Genomic DNA, 23,249 nt, shown 5'->3' with positions numbered 1-23,249 from the left:
GAAGCTGAAGCAGCTGGGCGCAGCAGTGTGACGGTCTGCAGTGTAGCTTGTACTCATGTTCGGCTCACTGTGAAACTGTGGTGGCACAAATCAGACCATGGAGGGACACCACATTCTCCATAGTTAATGTCTTTTATATTATCTATGTTGAACACATGAAATTAACCTCATCTTTGTCATTTTTTAGATAAACGTTGGACTGACGGTGCCAAATGGACCTGATGGAGCTGGTTTAAGAGCTCTGAGAGGGAAAACACTCCCGTTATCTGTAGACCCAGAGGCAGCAGCACCTGATGTACTGAAGCAAGCGGTCCAGCAAATGAGAACTTTTAACGAGGACATGCGAGAAGGACCGTATGTCCTTTTGTATCCAGACTGCTCAGAGGTGGTCCATGTGCCGGGGTCAGAAAGGCCGTTCAAACTGGCTGAATATCAAAAGGAACGAGGGAAGCCATCTTCCAGGATCAGCTGTTTCATTTGGCTAGAAACACATTTTAAAGGAGGTTAGTGGACGTCAGGATTCAACATGTTGACATATTTAAACTCTACTGAAGGACACGTCTACAGGATCTACATGGTCTGGTGATGATCTGGTCATGTTTCAGAGACGCACCAGGACGTTCAGCAACAGTTCAGCCTGGACAGCTGATAGGGCAGCCTGTGGCAGCCTGACGCTTCTTACTTTCAGTGTTTTGTCTTGTGTTTTTCAGACAGTAATATCTGATGCTGAGGATATGGATCCACCTGAAACACATCCAGCCAAGACTTCCTGCTGCAGGTGAGTAAAACATGATAGTCACTCACATCATTTCAATTTAATTCATCGGGAAAGAAGAAATTTGTGTTTGTGAGATGTTTTAACATGGAAATTGTAATTTCCCAACAGTAAACACACGGACCTGAATGCACCAGGTGTTGAGGAAGAGGACGAGGAGCTGGTTGCAGTCAGTGTGGAGAGCTTCCAACACACAGCGGTGTAAAATGAGCTTCTGACTGTGGCGTTACAGGTTTTTATTGTGCAGTATTGATGGTGTTTCAGTGATTGTTCTCAAAGTGTGCACTGTCTGGGATATCCATTAGTTACATCACTTCTTGTCATCACAGGGAGCAGATGAACATCACACTACCTGACATTGGCAAACCTGTCGCTTCCTGTTGATCACAAAAGAGTCGGCAGGTTCAACATCTCCAGGGCTGATGTTTGGGATGGAGCAGTCAGAGGTTTCAAGCCTACAACATCCTCTGAAACCTGTGACGTGCTGCTCAGATGTACTGATGATGCTGGTGTTGTTGAGGAGGGAGTTGACACAGGTGGTCCAAGACCAGAATTTTTAACTCTGCTGATGAAACACCTGAAAGACTAGCTAACAATGTTGCCACTCTACACCTAGCTGACAGTGTCTCTACTTTATACAGCAACATTCAGTGTGTAGCTAGCCAACATTCAGTGTGTAGCTAGCTAACATTAGCTGCAGTCTGTAGCTAGCTAACACGTAGCACTCACACAGAAACATGATGAAAGCAGCTAATTCAACATCCTGCTGCACGACTGCTGACTCAGACCAGAAGGAGACGCACGTTACGCCTGTTTTAAAGTCTTTACAGCGGCTGCCTGTTAAAGTCCTTCTGTGAGTCACCAGCTTCATGCTGACGACTGTCAAATACAACAAGTGCAGAACAAAGTGAAGTGATGTCTCAGTTTTAATGTGCAGAACAGAATCATTGATGAGGAGGAAACCATCAATCTTTACAATCAGTTTGAATCATTTTGTACAAAGTTCACTGATGAATTTATTACAAGAAGCTGAAAGATTGATGTGACTGTGATCCTATACAGACTCAACTGTTCAGCACTGACAATGTTTCTGTGACAGGAGGAGACTCTGCAGACTAAACACCACACAGACACACTGAGGAACCAGAACCAGAACTGGACCAGGAGAACCCAAATCCAGGATAAAGAGGTTCAGTGAATGTGGTGCTGAAGGTGTGGAGGCGGATCAGTGAGTCAGAGGAGACTCTGTAGAAGGACAGAGTGCCAGCAGGACAGTCCACATACACTGCTACTCTACCAGAGGAGGAGGAGGAGGAGGAGGAGGAGGAGGAGGAGGAGGAGATGTTTGTGTGTCTGTTATTGTGCCAGACAGAGTAACCCCCATTAAAGCACCACAGACTCCAGGACTGATCATTCCGTCCAAACACACAGTCACTGCCTCCTCTCCTTCTGATTCTTCTGTAACTCACTGATATAGAAACATTTCCTCTCCACTCGACCTCCCAGTAACAGCGACCAGTCAGACCAGTTCTACACAGCAGCTGAGACCAGGACTCAAACCTCTCTGGATGATCAGGATATGACTGATCCTCCTCCACATCTGTCATCTTCCTGTTGTTGTCAGACAGTTTGATGTATCTGCTGACTGTGTTTGTGTCGACTGTGAGCTCACAGGAATCTGATGGAGAGAAAAAGACACAACACAGCTGCAGTTATTAATGTATCATCAGTGTGGTGATGACATCACAGATGTGACTGAGTGATGTCACAGTGTGAAGCTGAATCAAAGTAAAAACACACTCACACTTCCTCAGACCTGGTGTCAACCATCGGACTCCAGCAGGCTCCACCCTGAAAGGAGGAGGGGGGTCAGAGCAGCACATCCTCTTTCAGCATGCAGACATGGACATGACATGACTCATACACAGAAACACAATATGTCCATCAGGCCTGCTTCTCCCTGTTCTCCTGAACCTCTTCACCTCTGCCACTCTCCTCACACACTGAGAGCCACAGGATGTTGGTGTGTGTGAAAGAGGACGACAACATGTGAGGACACACACAAACCTCTTTTTGGATTCATGACTTCATCTTTATGTTATTGGATGTTGCTGCTGTTTCCTGTGGGCGACCTTACGCTTGCTGTCTGATCCAATGTCAGCTTGTGCTCATGTTTGTATATTACAGGACTTTTGGATTTGGACGTCAGAACTTTTGAGGTCAGATTCCTGTTTGAAGCTTCCAGGGCTTTTCTGAATCTCACCTGCACAGTCTGCTTTTTGTTCTCGCTGTGTTTCTGCTGCTTTATTAAGGGACAACAAGCCCAAGACAACATGAGGAGAACTCGACATGTTATTAACCATATTCTAAAAAAGAAGAAATGTGCAGCCTTAATAAGCCTCGATGCAGAAAAGGCTTCTGATAGCGTAAGTTGGACTTTTCTATATCAGGTACTTGAAAAACTTGCACTTAATGACAAAGCTGTCAGACGTATTAAAACACGTTACCAAAACCCGACCGCAAGGATAAGAATAAACGGCAGTCTGACTGAGAGCACAGCTTCAGGACCATCTACTAGACAGGGCTGCTGTCTCTCTCCAACCTTGTTTGCAGTCTTCATAGAGCCCCTGAGATCTTAAAGGAGTAGAGGTCGGGGGAGAGGAACACACCATTGGACTTTTTGCTGATGATGTGGTCTGTTTTTTAGAGGACCCAGACACATGCATCCCCATACTAATCAACCAACCAGAGATGTTTGGCTTTTGTTCTGGATACAAGCTTAAATTGACCAAAACACAGATCCTAACATTCAACTACTCCCCATCCAAAATCATACAACAAAAACACAATCTGAACTGGAGAGCAACAACAATGAAATATCTTGGGGTCACTTTAACACAAAACACTGATGATTTATATGAAGCTAATTACGTCAAACTGGAGAAGGAAATTAAGAGCAACTTGGACAGGTGGGCTATCCTTCCATCAGACATCGGTTCACGAATAGAGACCATAAAAATGAGCGTTCTACCCCGACTTCTTTACCTGTTTCAGTCACTACCCATTGAGATACCCGAAAAACAATTCAGACTGTGGGACAAAACCATTTCCAGGTTTATATGGAATGGTCACAGACCGAGAATCAATCTGAAACATTACAGATTGGAAAGGATAAGGGGGGTTTGGCACTGCCAAACCTTCAGGGATATTTTCATGCTGCACAAGTTAGACATGTAATCTGTTGGTGTGACAAAGATTATGTAGCCAAATGGAAGAATTTAGAAAAATCAGCCGTGTTGGAGAAGCTGTGGAGATGTAAATGTGAACCATTCACACGTGTTCTGGCCTAAGATCCCAAAATTTTGGGAAGATGTTCATTTAGTTATGGGCAGAGTTTTGGGTTATGGTGTATCCAAGTCTTGTACATTATTATATCTTGGCGTCATTACGGGAAATGTTGTGTTGAAATATGACAGATACATATTGAAAATTATGTTAGTAGCCTGTAAAAAGGCAATTACAAGAAAATGGTACAAGACAGACCCCGTCACAGGAAGACTGGATGGAAGTTACGGACGAAATACATATTATGGAACAACTGACTTATAAAATAAGGACTCAAGAGGATCAATGCTGCCGGAAGTGGGAGAAATGGACTGAATACATAAAAACGACAGGACCAGGACCGTCACACTGACATTAAAAAAGGATCAAACTGTAGAAGCACGGTGATCCATCCTGTTCTTTTTCAGATCTTTGTTTTTTATTTGTCCCCCCCACCCCCCGTTAGTTATTTGAAAGCTTTTATTGTGAAGCAGCTAAATCAGGAAACACTGGATTTCCACCAGCAGAACCTGAACACGACTCCAGAACAGCTGAAAGTGAAGCTGAGTCAGCAGCTACGAGCCGGGCTGAAGTACATTACAACAGCATTAAACCAGAGGTCCACCAGCTACTGTAGAGAGCTGCAGCTCTGCACAGGTCACATATCATGTTAATCAATGGAGCAGATGATTGATCACTGAATGTTTTCTTTTCTTTTGTCATTTGATTTTGCTGACGGTGCAAAACATCGAAGCCTTCCTGCCCCTGCAGGCTGTTATAATGAGAACTACCCAAAACAGCCCAAACTCAGCTGGAGCAGCAGTTTCCTCATGACAGGAGCCAAGACGGCACCACTGACCCATCTTAAATTCATCTATGCACTGCTGCTGTTATGGTGATGTGACGGGAATGTTCCACCTTGTGTCATCTAGGGGTTTCACCGAATAATCGAATATTCGAATATTCGACTATCAAAACCACTATTCGACGCTGTGCCTGATAGTCGAGTATTCGTCTTTTCCTTGTTTTTCTTTTTTTCAAAAGCCCGGTGCTGTAATAAAGCGGTACCGCAGATATGCAGCTGGGGGCATGTGAGACTAGTGCAGTGTGTGTGTGTGCGTGCGTGTGCGTGTGCGTGCGTGTGAGTGATGTCAACACGCCAAGGAAAATGGCGCCAAGCAGCAGACAGGAGACGAAAAAAAAGAGAAAGGAGACTGAAAGTAAAATGGCTGAGGCGGCTCTCAATACTCGCCTGCAAGTGTCTAAGGTCTGGAAATACTTTACCAAAACAGATAAACCGCTAGCTGCAATATATGTAAGGCTACTCTAAAGTACCATGGCAGTACGTCTACAATGCATAACCATTTGAAGCTACACCCGGCCGGGGCTAGCGGCAGCAGCGGCAACGTTAGCGGAGAGAAGCACCAACAACAGACAACAATGAGAGACTTCTCCACACGCCAGATATCCGACCAAAGAAAAAGGAAAATAACTGGTCTGTTGGTGAATTTCATCGTGAAGGATATGCGACCGCTTGCTGCGGTGTCTGGAAATGGCTTTAAGGACATTATCCATTTTTTCGAGCCGGGTTACGTTATCCCGTCCCATAGGACACTGTGGAGCAACATCACACACCAGTATGATGAATTGCGAGCGAAATTAGCAACTGAAATGAAAGATCAGAGTGTTTCACTCACTACGGACCTATGGACATCTCCAACCATGGAGGCATACATCACATCAGTCAGTGGGGCCTGACGGTGTTCTGCGTTATACATGACAATGCTAGCAGCATGACACTGGCGATGAGTCTGTGTGAAGATTTCAACCACGACCTCGGCTGCACTGGACACACATTACAGTTGGCGATAAAGGCGGGGCTGGATTTAGCTGAAGTGGCAAAAACCACAGATGCGGCGAGGCGTGTGGTCAGCCACTTTCGCCACTCGGCTGTGGCAACGAGTGCTCTGACGCAGCGACAGGCCCAGCTTAATATGAAAGAGAAAAGGCTCCAGAACGACGCTGGAATTCTACCTTTACAATGCTGGAGCGACTTAACGAGCAGCGCATCCCTGTCCAAGCCGTACTCCAAGATGAGACTGTCACTAAATCCACCGCCAGAAAAGCCCTGTCAATGAGAGCCTCGCAATGGGAACTAATCCAGCAGCTACTGCCTGTGCTGAGACCGCTGGCAAAGGCAACTACGATCATGTGTGGGGAAATGCACGTCGGGCTCTCATTTATCTACCCCGTTATCCTCAAACTGGTGAATGTGGTGCTTAAAGTTGAAGAGTCGGATGTAACAGCAACTCGCAACTTTAAGAACACGGTACTAAAACAGCTGAAAACCAGGTTCAAGTTGGACACTGAGGACGACTTGGCGGGATCGGTTCCTATCACTGCCTGCATCCTGGATCCCAGATTTAAAGATCTCCGATTCCTTCCAGAGAACACCAGAGCGGAGGTTAAAAGCCACCTGATTCAGCTACTGCGAGATGTCCCTGTAGCTACAGGTAAATATTATTTATTAATTTGAGAGAGAGAGAGATACTGTGGTGTGCGTGCGTATGTGAGGTCACGTCTGTGCTTTAATATATTTGCAAAATTGAAAATAGCTAAACTTAAATTCACTGAAACCCTGGACTCAAACACGACCGGCACTCTGGCTGTGATTTTATTTGCAGGTGCCGATGACGCCACAGCAGACAGCGACGTGGGCAAAATCGGAGAGGAGCCCAGGAGTAAAAAAACAAGACTGGAAAGTGATTACGACGAACTGTTTGGGCCTCACTACACCAGTAAAAAAAAAAAGGGCTGGCAGCACCTGTCCAGAGGATGTTGAAGAATATTTCCATCTGCCCCGCATCTCCACCACGAGCAACCCCCTGGAGTGGTGGGCCCGCAAAGAGAAGCAGTTCCCCCGCCTGGCAAAGCTGGCCAGAATCTACCTGGCTGTCCCCGCTACAAGCACCCCAAGTGAGAGAGTTTTCTCCCTGGCTGGGAACACGATTACCTGTCAGAGAGCAAGTTTGCACCAACCTCATGTGGATGCCCTTGTTTTCTTGAACGCAAACCAGGAGCGCAAGAATTGGATTATTAAAGAGGAGGACTTTGACGAGAGCGAATAACTGTTAAGCAGGCACAGGCTGATAGCCCACTGGATTACAGTATGTTGCTTTTTTTTTTGCACTTTTCGTTATGACGTTGCACAGTGGTGGTGAGTAGGCTAAGTTTTGTTTAACGCATTTAAAGCCTATATTTTCTGTTAATTCTGAATATCAATTTGGATAAAATGTGTTATTTCAATAAACAACGTCTGTAAACTTTATGTAACCTGTGGACATTTTTATGTTTAATAGCGAGATTGCTACATTTGTTTTCACAATTTACATGCAATGTTGATCTTAAAGGATAACTACCGTTTTTTACAACCTGGACCTTATTTCTAGCATAAAATATGATCATTTACTCACCCAGATAACTTTGGTGTCATTTGAAGTCGTTCGGACGAAATTAGATCCAGTGTAGCGCCGATATGTCCATATAATGCGAGTGACGGGGCACCGACACACAGCCTCTATGAGCATTATCTGCCACAAAACTAGTTCATTTCAGCAATATTTTGTCATGATACGCTTGTGCTATTCCCCTCTGAGTCCGGGCTTGTCTGTTATCAACATCCGGGGTCAAACTAGCAGTAGCAGCTACAGGTAAACAAGCCGGGCTGTCACGGGTGCGCGCGCAGCTCAGAGACGACATCTTCCAGGTCAGAGGTAGTAGATCAACCTACAGACCCCGGATGTTGATAACAGGCAAGAGGCAGACTCAGAGGGGAATAGCACGAGTGTATCATAACAAAATATTGCTGAAATGAACTAGTTTCATGGCAGATAATGCTCATAGAGGCTGCGCTTCGGTGCCCCGATCACTCGCATTATATGGATATAGCGGCGATCCACTGGATCTAATTTCGTCCGAAAGACACCAAATGACACCAAAGTTATCTGGGTGAGTAAATGATCGTATTTTATGCTAGAAATAAGGTCCAGGTTGTAAAAACGGTATTTATGTGTTTTCATGGTCATTAAGAGAGGCAAACTCAGTGAGGAGGGTTAGGTCTGGCAGCAGCGGTGCCGCATGGATTAAAAAAACAAACAAACAAACAAACAAAAAAAACAGGCGAATATTTGACTATTAGTCGACTTTTGGGAAGTATTCGTCGAATACTAAAATGCAGTATTCGTCAATGCCCTAGTGTCATCTAACGTTGTTATTGGACTGTTTTATATCTTCTGTTCACTTTAAACTGACGCCACAGACAGTTGCTACAGTCTGTAAATCGCTTCACACTGAGGCACAGATACACTGTCAGTGATGATCTAGGATGCAGTTACTCCAGTGTTGATAAAGATCCATGTCAGAACCATTTTAAGTTCAAAGTCAAGCACTTTGGCAGAAACACTGATTCTCCAGTTCAGGGAAAGAGTTTCTATGACATTCAGTGATTAAATTCATTTATGTGTCACAGAAATCTTTTGAATTTGAGGTTCAGTATTTTCTGACCAGACATCTGACACAGAGGGTCTATTGTTATTATTAATATCATAACACAGCGGTGACGTGGTGGAAATTAGATTTAATGTTAATGTTTTGATAACCCTCTGCAATCAGTGTGGAGTGTGAAGGAGTTTGGATGACGGTTCATCAAGCAGCAAAACCAGAGGCCAACAAATCAAACAGGCACATTTTGAACAGGCACTAAACTAGTCTGAAAAAAGAGGTGTAACTTTAGTGTTTGTGCCAAGACTCTCCTGGTCGCTGATCTTCATCTCTTCTTCTCATCTTCCTCTCTTCACTTGTAACTCTTGGCTTCGTGCCATGCTGCCTTTTCTCCTGAACTGAACTGAACAACTGGAGGTGGAGTAAACGAAGCAGACCTCCTGACACTGAACCATCTACAGTGGAGATACAGAGTCTCACACTGACTGTCTGTGGCTGCAGCAGGACTCTTCATACCTGAGAGTGTCCAGTCTCCAGCCTGGATCCTCCAGTCGAGCAGACAGCAGCTTCACTCCTGAGTCTCCTGGATGATTGTAGCTCAGGTCCAGCTCTCTCAGATGGGAGGGGTTGGAGTCCAGAGCTGAGGCCAGAGAAGTACAGCCTTCCTCTGTGATCAGACAGCCTGACAGCCTGCAGACACACAAAACAACACACATCACAGATCAGCTGAGGGTCCTGATGATTCAGTGCACATCTGTGTTTAAGGGTTTAACGTTTATTATATTCATCATCTTAGTTTTCACTAATTTACTAATCAGCACTGAACACAGAGTACAACTGAAGCTGATGGAAATGCCATTAGTTTTGCAAATACTTGGTCATGAACAAAAATATTGTACAGATTAAAATGATGACCTGATGATGGAGGATCACCAAAGTAATTACAGTTCATCCTGAGGGGAGCATGAATGTCTGAACCAAACCTCATGGCAATCCATCCAATGGTTGTTGAGATATGTAAGTCGGGACCAAAGTGCAGAATAGACTGACAGACCCACATTTTATATATATATAAATAGATTAGTGGTGTCATTGGGTTTGTATCATGACTTTGATGAGTGAAGGATCTGTTAAGTTGTCAGACTGTGAACACTATCAGAACATCACACTCCTGTCCACGCAGGTCGTCTCGCCTGTGTTTTGGCTGTGTTACTACCTCTGTTGGAGGATCAGAGGTGGAATGAAACTGTCCCCCCATTCCACCTTTGTAACTTTCACACCGACAGGAAGCTAAAGCACGCTCACCTCCCTCACCACCTGCTGACCAACTTCTATCGGTCAGCGATAGAAAGCCTCCTGACCTACTGCTGCACGGTGTGGTTCTCCAGCTGCACAACACAGGACAGGAAGGACCTGCAGCGGGTGGTGAACTTGAAACCTGGGCCGCTGCAGTGAGGACAAAGCCTCTGTACATGGGACGCATGCTCCACCAACTGAGCTACAGGAGCACCCCAGGGGGTCCCACTTTTTAAAAATGATAACACTGCGACCCAATTCACAATAGGCCTAATCAACTTGAAAAGAGCAGATCTGTGCATAAATTACCATTCCAAACTATTTATCCACGTCCACTTATATTGTCTTCAATACACCAGCCATTTCAAAGAGATAAATCTAAATGTATCTAAATATTTTGGCACATGATCACTGTAAGTCCTACAAGCAAGTGGGCGTTCTGCTGTGAATCAGTGAAATGATGAACTCAATCAGGATGTGTGTCTCAGTGTGACGCTGTCCATCTCACTGAGATGGAGCAGAGATGGACTGATAGACAGATGGAACATGTCACTTCATAGGGTTTCTTGACCTGCTGCTTTTTGTGGTTGTAAATAAAACATTGGGCCTAAAGTCCATTTCTCCCCACCATTGTAGCAGTCCACAGGATGGACCCACCAGAGTAGGACCGTCTCTGTGCTCGAGACCTCCTGATTTACAAATCAAGCACTGGATACCAACAAGCTCCCCATGTGGCTCAAAGGTGTACTGCAGATAGAGATCTTAAATTAAAGACTATGAACGAAAGTCTGCAAATATATTTGGCAACCCAAATAAAATCCTCTCTGGGAATGACTGGTATATATAATCTCTTGTTCCAGTGCTGTTCAGTTCTAAGTATGTTGTCAACGTGACAATGAATGAAGATTGAATTGAGAATAAACAGACATCCAGGGATCAAAGTCATATGATATCAAACATAAATGAGGTTCTCCATCCTCATTGTTCTTGTTGTGCAGGAGCTGAATTAATGAAAGGTACATTGAAAGAAAACAAGTTTGATAGCAAAACAATCTACCAGAAATATATAAATGATTTCACAACAAACAGTAACATGATCTGACCTCAAACTTTCCAGATTGCAGTGTGGACTCTCCAGTCCAACAGACAGCTCCTCCACTCCTGAATCCTGCAGGTTGTTGTTACTCAGGTCCAGCTCTCTCAGACTAGAGGACTGGGAGCTGAGAACTGAGGACAGAGCTTCACAGCTTCTCTCTGAGAGCTTACAGCCACTCAGTCTGGATAAAGAATAATGAGCAGAACAAGAAAATTATTTCTATTTGGGTCAATAACAGCACATTTACTGCATTCTGAAGAAACTTCTCCACACTTACAGAGCTTTGTTGGAGGCTTTGACCACTGGCAGCAGCCTCAGAAGAGCCTCCTCTGAAGCAGAGTATTTCTTCAGGTCAAACACGTCCAGATCTTCTTCTGATGACAGTAAGATGAAGACCAGAGCTGACCACTGAGCAGGAGACAGTTCATCTGTGGAGAGACTTCCTGAACTCAGGTGCTGTTGGATCTCCTCCACTAGAGAACGATCGTTCAGTTCATTCAGACAGTGGAACAGATTGATGCTTCTCTCTGGAGACAGAGTCCCTTCGAACTTCTTCTTCATGTACTCGACTGTTTCCTGATTGGTCTGTGAGCTACTTCCTGTCTGTGTCTGCAGACCTCGTAGGAGAGTCTGATTGGTCTGCAGTGAAAGACCCAGGAGGAAGCGGAGGAACAAGTCCAGGTGTCCATTTGGACTCTGTAAGGCCTGGTCCACAGCACTCTGGTAGAGACGTGTCTCTGCAGATTGACGGTCTGTTGTTTGTTCTTCTGACATCAGATTGTCACCAGAGTTGATGAATGTCAGATGGACATGAAGAGCAGCCAGAAACTCCTGAACACTCAGATGGACGAAGCAGAACACCTTGTCCTGGTACAGTCCTCTCTCCTCTTTAAAGATCTGTGTGAACACTCCTGAGTACACTGAGGCTGCTCTGACATCGATGCCACACTTTGTCAGGTCTGATTCATAGAAGATCAGGTTGCCGCTCTGCAGCTGCTCAAAAGCCAGTTTTCCCAGAGACTCAATCATCTCCCTGCTCTCTGGAGTCCAGTGTGGATCTGTCTCAGCTCCTCCATCATACTTGACCTTCTTCACTTTGGACTGAACCACCAGGAAGTGGATGTACATCTCAGTCAGGGTCTTGGGCAGCTCTCCTCCCTCTCTGGCCTTCAACACATCCTCCAGAACTGTAGCAGTGATCCAGCAGAAGACTGGGATGTGGCACATGATGTGGAGGTTTCGTGATGTCTTGATGTGGGAGATGATTCTGCTGGCCTGCTCCTCATCTCTGAATCTCTTCTTGAAGTACTCCTCCTTCTGTGGGTCAGTGAACCCTCTGACCTCTGTCACCATGTCAACACACCCAGGAGGGATCTGATTGGCTGCTGCAGGTCGTGTGGTTATCCAGAGGCGAGCAGAGGGAAGCAGGTTTCCCCTGATGAGGTTTGTCAGCAGCACATCCACTGAGGTGAATTTTGTGGCATCAGTCAGGATTTTAGTGTTGTGGAAGTCCAGAGGAAGTCGACACTCATCCAGACCGTCAAAGATGAACACAACCTGGAACTCTTCAAAGCTGCAGATTTCTTTGGTTTCAGTGAAGAAGTGATGAACAAGCTCCACCAAGCTGAACTTTTTCTCTTTCAGCACATTCAGCTCTCTGAAGGTGAATGGAAATGTGAACTGTATGTCCTGGTTGGCTTTGTCTTCAGCCCAGTCCAGAGTGACCTTCTGTGTTAAGACTGTTTTCCCGATGCCAGCGACTCCCTTTGTCATCACTGTTCTGATTGGTTCATCTCTTCCAGGTGAGGCTTTAAAGATGTCTTCTCGTCTGACTGTTGTTTCTGGTCTGTCTGGTTTCCTGGATGCTGCTTCAATCTGTCTGACCTCATGTTCATCATTGACCTCTGCAGTCCCTCCCTCTGTGATGTAGAGCTCTGTGTAGATCTGATTCAGAAGGGTTGGGTTTCCTGCTTTAGCGATCCCCTCAAACACACACTGGAACTTCTTCTGAAGGTTAGATTTAAGTTTACGCTGACAAACTCCTGAATGACTTCCTGAATAAATACACAACAAACAAGATCATTAAGTTATTTATAAAGAAAATATGACAATTTCCTTCCCCTAAAGATTGCATATATAAACAGATTTCCCATCATCATCATCATCATCATCATCAGACTTCAGTAAACGTCTCATTGATCCATCATGTTAAATCTTTAGAGAAATCCTCTTACTGCTCTGCAGACAGTCAGCCAGCTCCTCCTGCTTCATTCTCCTCAGGAAGTGAAGTGTGATCTTCAGAAATGCCTCTCTGCTGCTCCTCCTCTGCTCTTCATCCTCACCATCCAACACCTCTTCATCCTCCCTCTGACTCTCGAAGCATTCTGAGCGATCTGAACTCAGAACCTTCTGGACCTTCTTCAGCTCGTTCTTCACAAAAGTGACAATGTTCTCCTCCAGCAGCTGGAACAGAATATTATGTGAATGAGAACATTTAACATCATGGAGCCAAACATCAGATCCATGTTGGACAGATTCACCACTGGTCTGTAAAGCGCAGCATGGAGATTATTGTGAACAGACTGGATGTAAAAGTAGTTGTTGCTCATGTACAGACCATAAATATGGAGTCCAGGTGTGTTTGATGCTGCTGGGCAGACGGACCTCTGGGAACCTCTGAGCTCTCCTGGTCGACTCTGTGGAGGAATCATGAAGAATCAGCCACATTATGTCTGTCCACTCAGAGACAAACACAAGCTGAAGGTCCTTTGAGTTAAAGTGTTGATGACATCATTGAATCAGATGGTTTCCCCTGACATCAAAGTGTTGGTCGTGCTGCTGATCCCACTGTGAACCAACAGTCAGTCAGTTTACTGGGTTGGTTCAGCAGCTTGTCTGGTTTAGTCCCTCCAGCTCTTGACCCCTATAATACTGTGAACAGCAAAACACAGCTAACACAAGCTAGTTGGATGCTAACTGTCCAGTGCAAATTGGTGAAGAGTCTCAATAAACTTGTATTCAATTGAGATTCCAACATTGGAGAATGAAGAAATGATTCATTATTTATTTATTTGTTTATGAATCTCATACCAAAAAAACAAATTCCGGTTTGTTTTTCGTACCTTTGATTTCATTCTCAGATCAAAAACAGGACATGAAAATAAAAAAGGGCCTCAGGCCAAACTTGAGTTTGATATTTAATTTGTCTGATTTGTGTGACCCGAAAGTTACTTATTGACTTTTTCGTGCGTTGCTTTTGGGTGATTATCGACACAACGGCCACACTGGAACCTACAGAATCGACTGCATTCACTGGAGAAAAGAAATAGATAGAAACCCCAACACCCTGTGAGGAGAAACTAGAAGACAAAAACTGCCAAGTGGGGATTTTTGGGTGAAAGGCACCGGGGGTGGGCATTGAGCGACCAGGAGGCAGAGCTGAAGGGCAAACCATGTCTGGAGAGCAAAGCAGGTCCAGGGGGCAACAAGGAAGCTGAGGCAAAAGGCAAAGCAGGTCAGGAGGGCGCCAGAAACCAGTGGAGGTCTGCCTGGGCATCAGCAGGGGTGGATGACACAGTATCAGGAAGGCAAGCGAACAAAGGCAGGCAGAGAAATATCCAAAGGCAAAGCAGATAAAACAAAACAGAAATGCACAAGTGTAAAACTAAACAAACCAGGGAGACACGAGGAGAACAGGTGAGACATGCAGGAGCAAAACGGATGCACCAACGAACAGTGAGGGGAAAACACTGGAAAAACATGGGCGCTCGCTGCAAACAGGTGTTTGAAAGCAAAGTCTGAACTTCTCATCAACTACAGCAGCTGATTTAACAGTTGAGGACACTTTAAGAAAAGACAGGAGGAGTCGGCTGCTAACACAAACTGTCAGAGACTGAGACTGAGCTCAGATCAACTACAAACTGTTTTACTGCACGTTTCACAAACAAACACGATATGAAGTCAAACATGATGAAGAGGTTAAAAGTAATTGTTCACTGTGTGCACCGTCGTACTGCTGTGATGAACTCATGAGACACAGGTGTACACTAGGGATGGTAAGATTCACCGATTCGTATCGGTACATCGGTATGAACATTTAAGATGCGGTTGCATTGATGACAAAAGTGTGCATCGGTTAAAAATCCGGATGAACAGCAGGCTTGAAATCAGAGGCGGTCAGAGAGAAAGTAAGCATGGATGAAGAAGAGATACACTCGCCGGTCACTTACAAGTCTGGTGTTTGGGGACACTTCAGCTTTTATAAAAGAGATGGTCAGCTTGAGAAAACTAATGCCATCTGTAAAATGTGCCGTGCCGCGATTAAACACACAGGGAGCACAACCAATCTAAGCTCTCACCTGAAGCAGCGACATGGCGTTAATGTGACAGAGAGGTCCCCTCGGCTCCAGCGGTCAGCACCAGCGGAGCAGCTGCTGCTAACACAATGACTGGTGAGCAAAGTAGCCGTATCCCAACTTTGTTTCAAGCCCCACTGGCTAGCAATTCGGTTCGTTCGACCAAAATAACAGACGCCATCTCATTCTTTAATTTGCAAAGACATCCAGCCCTACAGTGTAACTGAGAACGAGGGGTTCCTATACCTACTCGAAGTCTTGGAGCCGAGGTATCACATACCCAACGAGAGTTTTCAACCAGTCTCACACAGGAATTAATCCAGCAGCTTTACTGCAGGATGTTTGTGGAACATCAGATATAAGAATAGAGATAAGAGTGTCTGAGCTTTTAGTGAAAGTGAGGAAGGTGGTTACTTTTTTCACAAAAGCCCACAAGCAACTGAAATTTTGCGTGAGATACAAGCCCAGTTACACCTGCCCAACCACAAGCTGATCCATGATGTTTCCACAAGGTGGAATAGCTCCTTGGACATGTTGGAGCGTTTCTGGGAACAACGACCTGCCTTGTTGAACGCCTTGCTGTCTAGGAGGATAAAGAGGGGAGAAGGCCTGGCTGCAGCCAGCTGGACTGAGGAGGACATGACACTGATCCAAGAACTAATCAAACTTCTGTCCCCTCTTAAAGTGGCCACCACACTCCTCAGTGAGGAAAACAACCCAACCATCTCAATGAATGCCCCATTACAGGCCAAACTCCACCAACATTGTTCTCATGACGACAGTGATCTGGCAGTGATTTCTGATCTGAAGGACAGATTCAGACAGGATTTCTCTGGCAGATACTTGCACCTCAAAGACCTTTTCCACAGTGCGGCGGCCCTCCACCCCCGCTTTAAAGACCTGACGTTCTTCGATGATGTTGACACCAGAGACCTCATCTTCGTGAAAATAACAACAGAGGTGGTGAAGATGAATGAAAAGGTAATATACTGATGATGACAATTTGGACTTTATAGAATGTAGGTCAGCTCCCAACCCCCAATCTGTCTCTGTCTCTCTGTCTCTCTCCTATTTGTTACTTGAATTTCCATGTCAAATTTAAAGGTCCCATATTATGAAAAACTCACTTTTTCTGGGATTTGGGGTGTTATTTTGGGTCTATGGTGCTGCAGCACGCATACAAACTTTGAAAAAAGACCATCCGTGCTTTTTTGAGTGAGATACAGATTTCTGATGGTGTCTTGCCTGCAGTTTCCAGATGAGCGAGTCAAATTTCGACCGGTCGTCGACGTCGACGATCGGCAATTTGAATAATCCCTCCCACAGTGCCCACCCACCAGGTACAGCGCTGCCGTCTCAGAGATCCGCCATTACGCCATCAAAAGCACCATGTCGAAGCGCAACGAGAAGTGCTCTGTTTTTGTTTGTAAAAATCAACATAAGTGCCTTTACTCTGTCCCAGCTACAGAAGAGACAGTGGTTGCGTTTCATTTTTAACAACAACGTGCCGGCTACAGTTCTTGTGAGTCTGTTTGTGTGTGCTAACCACTTCACATCGGACTGCTTCAGTAACGAGGGTCAGTACAAAGCTGGCTTTGCCTCGACACTGACCCTCGCAAAAGGATCAGTCCCAACCATACGGGACCCAGCAACTGCACCGGAGCCACAGGTAATAGTCGCCACGTTTTGATAGTATTTACAGCTGCCTACGAGTTTGGTGAAGTCAGCCCGCTTCGGTCCGCTATGCAACGGCGTTTGAAGCGAGTTTAATGTTAATAATATTACGAGGGAGCTTGGTTGTCACAGTACAAAGGCTGGAAACATGTGCAGACTGGAGACAGAGACTATGCAGACAGTGTCCAAGAGTTTGGAGACAAACACAGCTTTCGCTACCAGCTCACCTCTTTACAGCAGGAGGTTGTTGTCCTTTAAACTCAAAGAGACGACCCATTGACCAGTCACTCTTGAAGGACACACAGCTGGGCTCAGGTCCAGGTTCAGGTCCAGTAGAGGCTGGTCTCCTGTTGGACAGAGAAGAAGACCATCAGAGACGTTAATTCACTTTCTAGTCTTCAGACACAGAAGCTTGTGTCCATAAAATAGTGGAGAACATGAGGAACAAACCTCAGAGAATATTGGACCAAACTAATTCAATAAAGTGAAATGAAGAGTTGAAGACTGGTTCTGTTGGGCCGCTTTCTAAAGTAACAATATAAATTTAAGTGAAGAAGAACGAAGCTGAAAATAAACATCAGGTTTCAAAAAACATCTTTCTCCACAGTTAAAGCACGAATCAGTCACATATTAATGTTATTAACAGCTCACCTCTTTATATCAGGAGGTTGTTGTCCTTTAAAGTCAATGAGACGACCTATTGACCGGTCACTCTTGAAGGACACACAGCTGGGCTCAGCTCCAGCTCCAGGTCTAGGTCCAGGTCCAGCTCCAGCTCCAGCTCCAGGTCCAGGTCCAGGTCCAGTGGTTTTAGAGGGAGGGCCTCCCTCCTCTCTGTCCTCACACTGATTCATGCTGCTCAACTCACACACACTTTCATCTGGAGAGGAAACACAAATCATTCATCTGCACATCAACTGAAATCAGCCTTTCCATCATGTCTCCTGTCAGAACATCAGCTGCTCCTCCACTGATTGGCTGCTTCATATCAGTGTCACATGAATGCTGCACTTCTACTGTCAGTCCACTAGATGGTGTCATGGAGCCATCAGACCGGAAGTGAGTCGTCTGCTCTGAACACCAGTTTAACCAGCGACACACGACTGGACTCACTGTTCTAGAAACACCAGTAACAGTGGAGGAAAGTACATTTACTCGAGTACTACACGGAACTACAATCCTGAGGTACTTCAGTCACGTGTTTCCACTTCATGCAGCTGGTGCTGAGGGCTCAGTCTGTATGATGACGTCATAGTAAATGGTGGGCCACATTCCTGTGTTTGGACTCATGTGAACCTCCAGGATAACATGTATCTGATCATTATGAACCAGAACCTGAACACCAACATATTATAAGTCACATCAGCTGCAGTCAGCAGCAGCAGGGAGAGGAGGAGGGACAGGAAGTCCCCAGACTCCCTTGAAAAATCGCTCCATTTTGTGAGTTGTTGAGTTAAGAGGACCTTTATAAACTGTGAGAAACGCTGTCGATGACAAATTCTGAATGGTTCGGGCCTTCTTGTAAGTTCGGCCCATGTTACAGCCTCGTTTTAGGGGGTGCTGCAGCCCCCTCAGCACCTCCAGCTCCCGCATCCAGGCGAACAGCTGCTCTCCAGCCGCGTTCAGTGCGTCAGACAGCGGGAGAGCGGCGGCTCGTCTCGGCCTCCTCCACAGGCTGATTCAGGCAGGAAAAGCTGCCTTCAGTCATCAGTAAGTGGAGCTACACACTGACAACCACTCTGTGCTCACATACTGACCAACTAACTCCACTTCTACTCTCATTTCACACACAAAATGGCGGAGAGCCGCTGTGAGCGGTTCCCTCTGAGGTGACTTTATGAAGTTTGTTCAGTCTGAACGAGGATTTCTGCTGTTTTTAGCGCAACAAGCGGACAAAAGTGAAGAGAGACAAGATGCGCAGAGTCATTAAAGTGTGAAACATCTCAAATGTCCGTTAAATTACCTTTAGAGGGAGAGAAGAAGCTGCTGCGACACGAGGAGCAGTGAAAGTGAAAGTTAACTTAAACCGGAAACAGCTGGGGGGGGGCACAAACATATCCATGGACGCAGTGACGTCACTGTAACAATACGTTGGTCGTTATAAAGTGCCCAAAGGAAACGAGTCAGGAGGTTTAAATGATCGATGACGTTGATCAGCTGTTCCTCCTGTTGATGTTCAGACACATGATTTCTGCTGCTGGAGGATCGATGCAGGTGATGTCATCAATATTTCCCTCATTAAGGTATTTGTCCCCTCTCATCCCACCAGGTATTGATCAGGATGATGACACACACACACACACGCAGCTCCTCAGTGTAATATCAGTGTATTTGTTCACATGCATCAAACAGAGTTGTTGGTGGGACAGATGGTTGTGAGACGGCGGGTCAGAGGGTCCAGCAGCAGAGGACCACCTCCCTGTCCCTCAGGGGGACGAGTGCCGCTGTTGGACCTGTCAGGCCCTGGTCCACCTGCATCTTAAAGGGAGACCACACTTGGATTGTTTTCTTCTCAGCCCGATAAGAGATAAATATAGTGGTGATTTTGATTGTTATTATTATTATTATTATTATTATGATTATTATAAGTAGTAGTCCAGGGGTCCGTTTCACAAAGCAGGTTTAGTGAAAACTCTGAGTCTTTAACCCTGAAATGAGGGAAACTCTGAGTTTTCCGTTTCACAAAGGGAGGTAACTCAAACCAGAGAGAGAGGGGAAACTCCAGCCTGTTTCACAGAGAGAGGTAACTTAAGCTCTCGGTCAGTCACCATGGTAACATACTCTATGAACCTCACCTGGTCGGGACCAGGTTTTCCTCAACAAACCTCGAGTTTCTCTCTGTCTCTGCCCTCTTTCAGCCACACACGGTATTTGATTTCCTCATTCATTCAGTCAGCAGCGAGTTTTGGCGTAATATAGTTCTGCCTTCTGTTTTTTGAGAAAATCATTGCAAAAATCAGTCAGTAGGCGACATTAGAAGTTATATTAGGTGGCGACTGTTTTCACTACATGTCCTTTTGATAATGATCCGTGGATGAAGGTGCAGCATTACTGCGCAGAGGATGGAGATGATCATCAGACCGCGCATAGATGTTCTTGCATTTCCAGACAATTATCTTTTTGAGCGGTACCGTTTCACGTCACAGTCCATCATTTACATACACAACCTGATCCGTCCTTACATTTCCAACATTACCAACCGAAGTCCTGCTCTCACATCCAGCAGATGTTGTGTGTTGCGCTGCGCTTTTTTGCAAATGGGAGTTTTTTATACAACGTCGGAGATGCAGAGCACTTTACAAAAGTAAAGAAAAGTCATGAAAGGGAAATAAATATTTTTATGAATAGGCTTAAAATATATAGATAGGTCTAGGCATATTACATTTTATTAAAGCGCTTGTGTCTTGGGGGCTGAGCTCAGAGGATGAGCTCCCTCCAGGCTTAGGGCCAGCTCCTCTGCCTCTGTTAGAGGTGGCGGTGCTGGGCCACCACCCGTTTTACGGGCATCTGCTTTCTTTCTGTTGGCTGAGTAGAAGTCTGTGTTAGTTTAAATAGGCTTAATTCTTTAACAGAACATGATATAGATGAGAAGACATTTATGTGTGTGAAAACAGCATTATGTTGGGGATAAAACAACTACAGTCAAACAGCCACTTAATATTTACTTTACAATGTAAAACATGATTAAATGAGGTCCCCCGTGAGATTATGCTGAGGTCTCACCTGTTTGAACAATGTTTTTATGTTTCATCTTAAGCTGCTTACACTTCCTTCTAAAAACGTGCTCAAACTCACCGTATGAGCGCATTAATAAAAAAAACGTAGCCCTCCTCTTCCCCGTTGCCATGGTGACTCGTCGAATCGGGGCTCCATTGACGCTGTCTTTTTATACTTGTGGCGCACGCGCTGAACTCCAGGTGAAACTACTCCGAGTTGATCAAACTAACTCAAATCAGCTGTTCTGGAACCGAAAACTCAGAGTTTCTATCTCAGAGTAGATCAACTCAGAGTTCAAGGTTAGACTCAGAGTTTGTTGAACCTGCTTTGTGAAACGGAGCCCTGGGCTCTGAGTTGATCTACTCTGAGATAGAAAACTCTGAGTTTTCGGTTCCAGAACAGCTGATTTGAGTTAGTTTGATCAACTCGGAGTAGTTTCACCTGGAGTTCAGCGCGTGCGCCACAAGTATAAAAAGACAGCGTCAATGGAGCCCCGATTCGACGAGTCACCATGGCAACGGAGAAGAGGAGGGCTACGTTTTTTAAAAATTTTTTATTAATGCGCTCATACGGTGAGTTTGAGCACGTTTTTAGAAGGAAGTGAAAGCAGCTTGAGATGAAACATAAAAACATTGTTCAAACAGGTGAGACCTCAGCATAATCTCACGGGGGACCTCATTTAATCTTGTTTTACATTGTAAAGTGAATAATAAGTGGCTGTTTGACTGTAGTTGTTTTATCTCCAACATAATGCTGTTTTCACACACATACATGTCTTCTCATCTATATCATGTTCTGCTGAATAATTAAGCCTGTTTAAACTAACACAGACTTACTCAGCCAACAGAAAGAAAGCAGATGCTGCTGGTGGCCCAGCACCGCACCTCTAACAGAGGAGCAGCTGGGCCTGAGCCAGAGTTTAGGAAGGCCAGTGGCTGAGCTCATCCTCTGAGCTCACCCCCAAGACACAAGTGCTTTTATAAAATGTAATATGCCTAGACCTATATATGTATTTTAAGCCTATTCATAAAAATATGTATTTCCCTTTCATGACTTTTCTTTACTTTTGTAAAGTGCTCTGCATCTCCGACGTTGTATAAAAAACTCCCATTTGCAAAAAACCGCAGCGCAACACACAACATCTGCTGGATGTGAGAGCAGGACTTCGGTTGGTAATGTTGGGAATGTAAGGACGGATCAGGTTGTGTATGTAAATGATGGACTGTGACGTGAAACGGTACCGCTCAAAAATATAATTGTCTGGAAATGCAAGAACATCTATGCGCGGTCTGATGATCATCTCCATCCTCTGCGCAGTAATGCTGCACCTTCATCCACGGATCATTATCAAAAGGACATGTAGTGAAAACAGTCGCCACCTAATATAACTTCTAATGTCGCCTACTGACTGATTTTTGCAATGATTTTCTCAAAAAACAGACTGCAGAACTATATTACGCCAAAACTCGCCTGCTGACTGAATGAATGAGGAAATCAAATCCCGTGTGGCTGAAAGAGGCGGAGACAGAGAGAAACTGGAGGTTTGTTGAGAAAAACCTGGTCCCGACCAGGTGAGGTTCATAGAGCATGTTACCATGGTAACTGACCGAGAGCTTAAGTGACCTCTCTCTGTGAAACAGGCTGGAGTTTCCCCTCTCTCTCTGGTTTGAGTTACCTCCCTTTGTGAAACGGAAAACTCAGAGTTTCCCTCATTTCAGGGTTAAAGACTCAGAGTTTCCACTAAACCTGCTTTGTGAAACGGACCCTGGGTTCTTACAGCTTTTGTCTTTCGTGTTTTTTAGCAGCTGCATGTAAAATCTGGTTTCTGGTTTAAATTCATTAAAATGTGTTTTGTTGATGACCATTTGCATTTATGGATGTAATATTGTCCTTGTAAAATAAACAGATTGAACAAAAACAATTCCTTTCCCTTCAGTTTTCTCACCATAAGTGAGAATTATATCTTTTTTTTAGTTTAAGCTCTGCCGCTCCTTCTTCTTCTTCTCTTCTCCACCTCGCCTGCACACCGGTCTGCTCGCTGCCCAGGAACCTTATTAATCTGCCGCGGTGAGTTGGGCGTTTGTTCTGCTGGGTCACGTCAGCTGGAAGGATTGTAACACCAGAGGCTTCATTCACATGAACGTTTGAGTCGGTGTCCGTGTGCGTGCGTGCGTGTGTGTGTGTGTGTGTGTGTTTGGTAATTAGGCGCAGCCAGGATGTCTAAAAAAAGAAAAGTGGACATAAGAGACTTCTTTAGAAGTCACAGTGTCAGTTCCACCATCCTGCAACTGGCTCCCAATAAAGCAGCATGTCCACTTCAAGGTCCTCCTCATCAATTACACAGCTCTCAGTGTCTCAGTGTCTTTGAGTTGTACTGAAAGTGCTGATGAATCAAATGAATTATTATTATTATTATTATTGTTATTATTACAACTGTAGAGCCTCAACAATGCAAAGATTTTAAAAAGCTTATATTTAATACCAAAGAGAGAAACTTATTTTCATGTATTAT

General features: G+C 45.0%; 2 protein-coding genes across 2 annotated transcripts in view; both read right to left on the bottom strand.

Moving 5' to 3' along the window:
- LOC311252955 (uncharacterized protein) overlaps window positions 1–23,249 on the bottom strand; it is a 290,895-nt gene that overhangs the window by 50,543 nt on the left and 217,103 nt on the right. The gene's annotated exons all lie outside the window — the stretch shown is intronic.
- Window positions 1,891–18,084, bottom strand: LOC311252937 (NACHT, LRR and PYD domains-containing protein 3-like; the record flags this gene model as incomplete). Its single annotated transcript, XM_084346601.1, has 10 exons — window positions 17,672–18,084; window positions 17,256–17,367; window positions 15,821–15,969; window positions 13,609–13,687; window positions 13,226–13,454; window positions 11,269–13,045; window positions 10,999–11,172; window positions 9,116–9,289; window positions 2,580–2,626; window positions 1,891–2,453 (listed from the first exon to the last, which is right to left on the bottom strand). Exons 1-10 carry the CDS (start codon window positions 17,920–17,922, stop codon window positions 1,891–1,893), a joined length of 3,555 nt encoding a protein of 1,184 aa, XP_084202727.1. The 5' UTR covers window positions 17,923–18,084.

Source organism: Pagrus pagrus (assembly GCF_965226575.1).
Source record: "Pagrus pagrus genome assembly, chromosome: 24".
In the NCBI taxonomy this organism is placed as follows: domain Eukaryota; kingdom Metazoa; phylum Chordata; class Actinopteri; order Spariformes; family Sparidae; genus Pagrus; species Pagrus pagrus.
The sequence above is the reverse complement of the archived record's forward strand: the minus strand, read 5'-3'. Positions and strand labels throughout refer to the sequence as shown.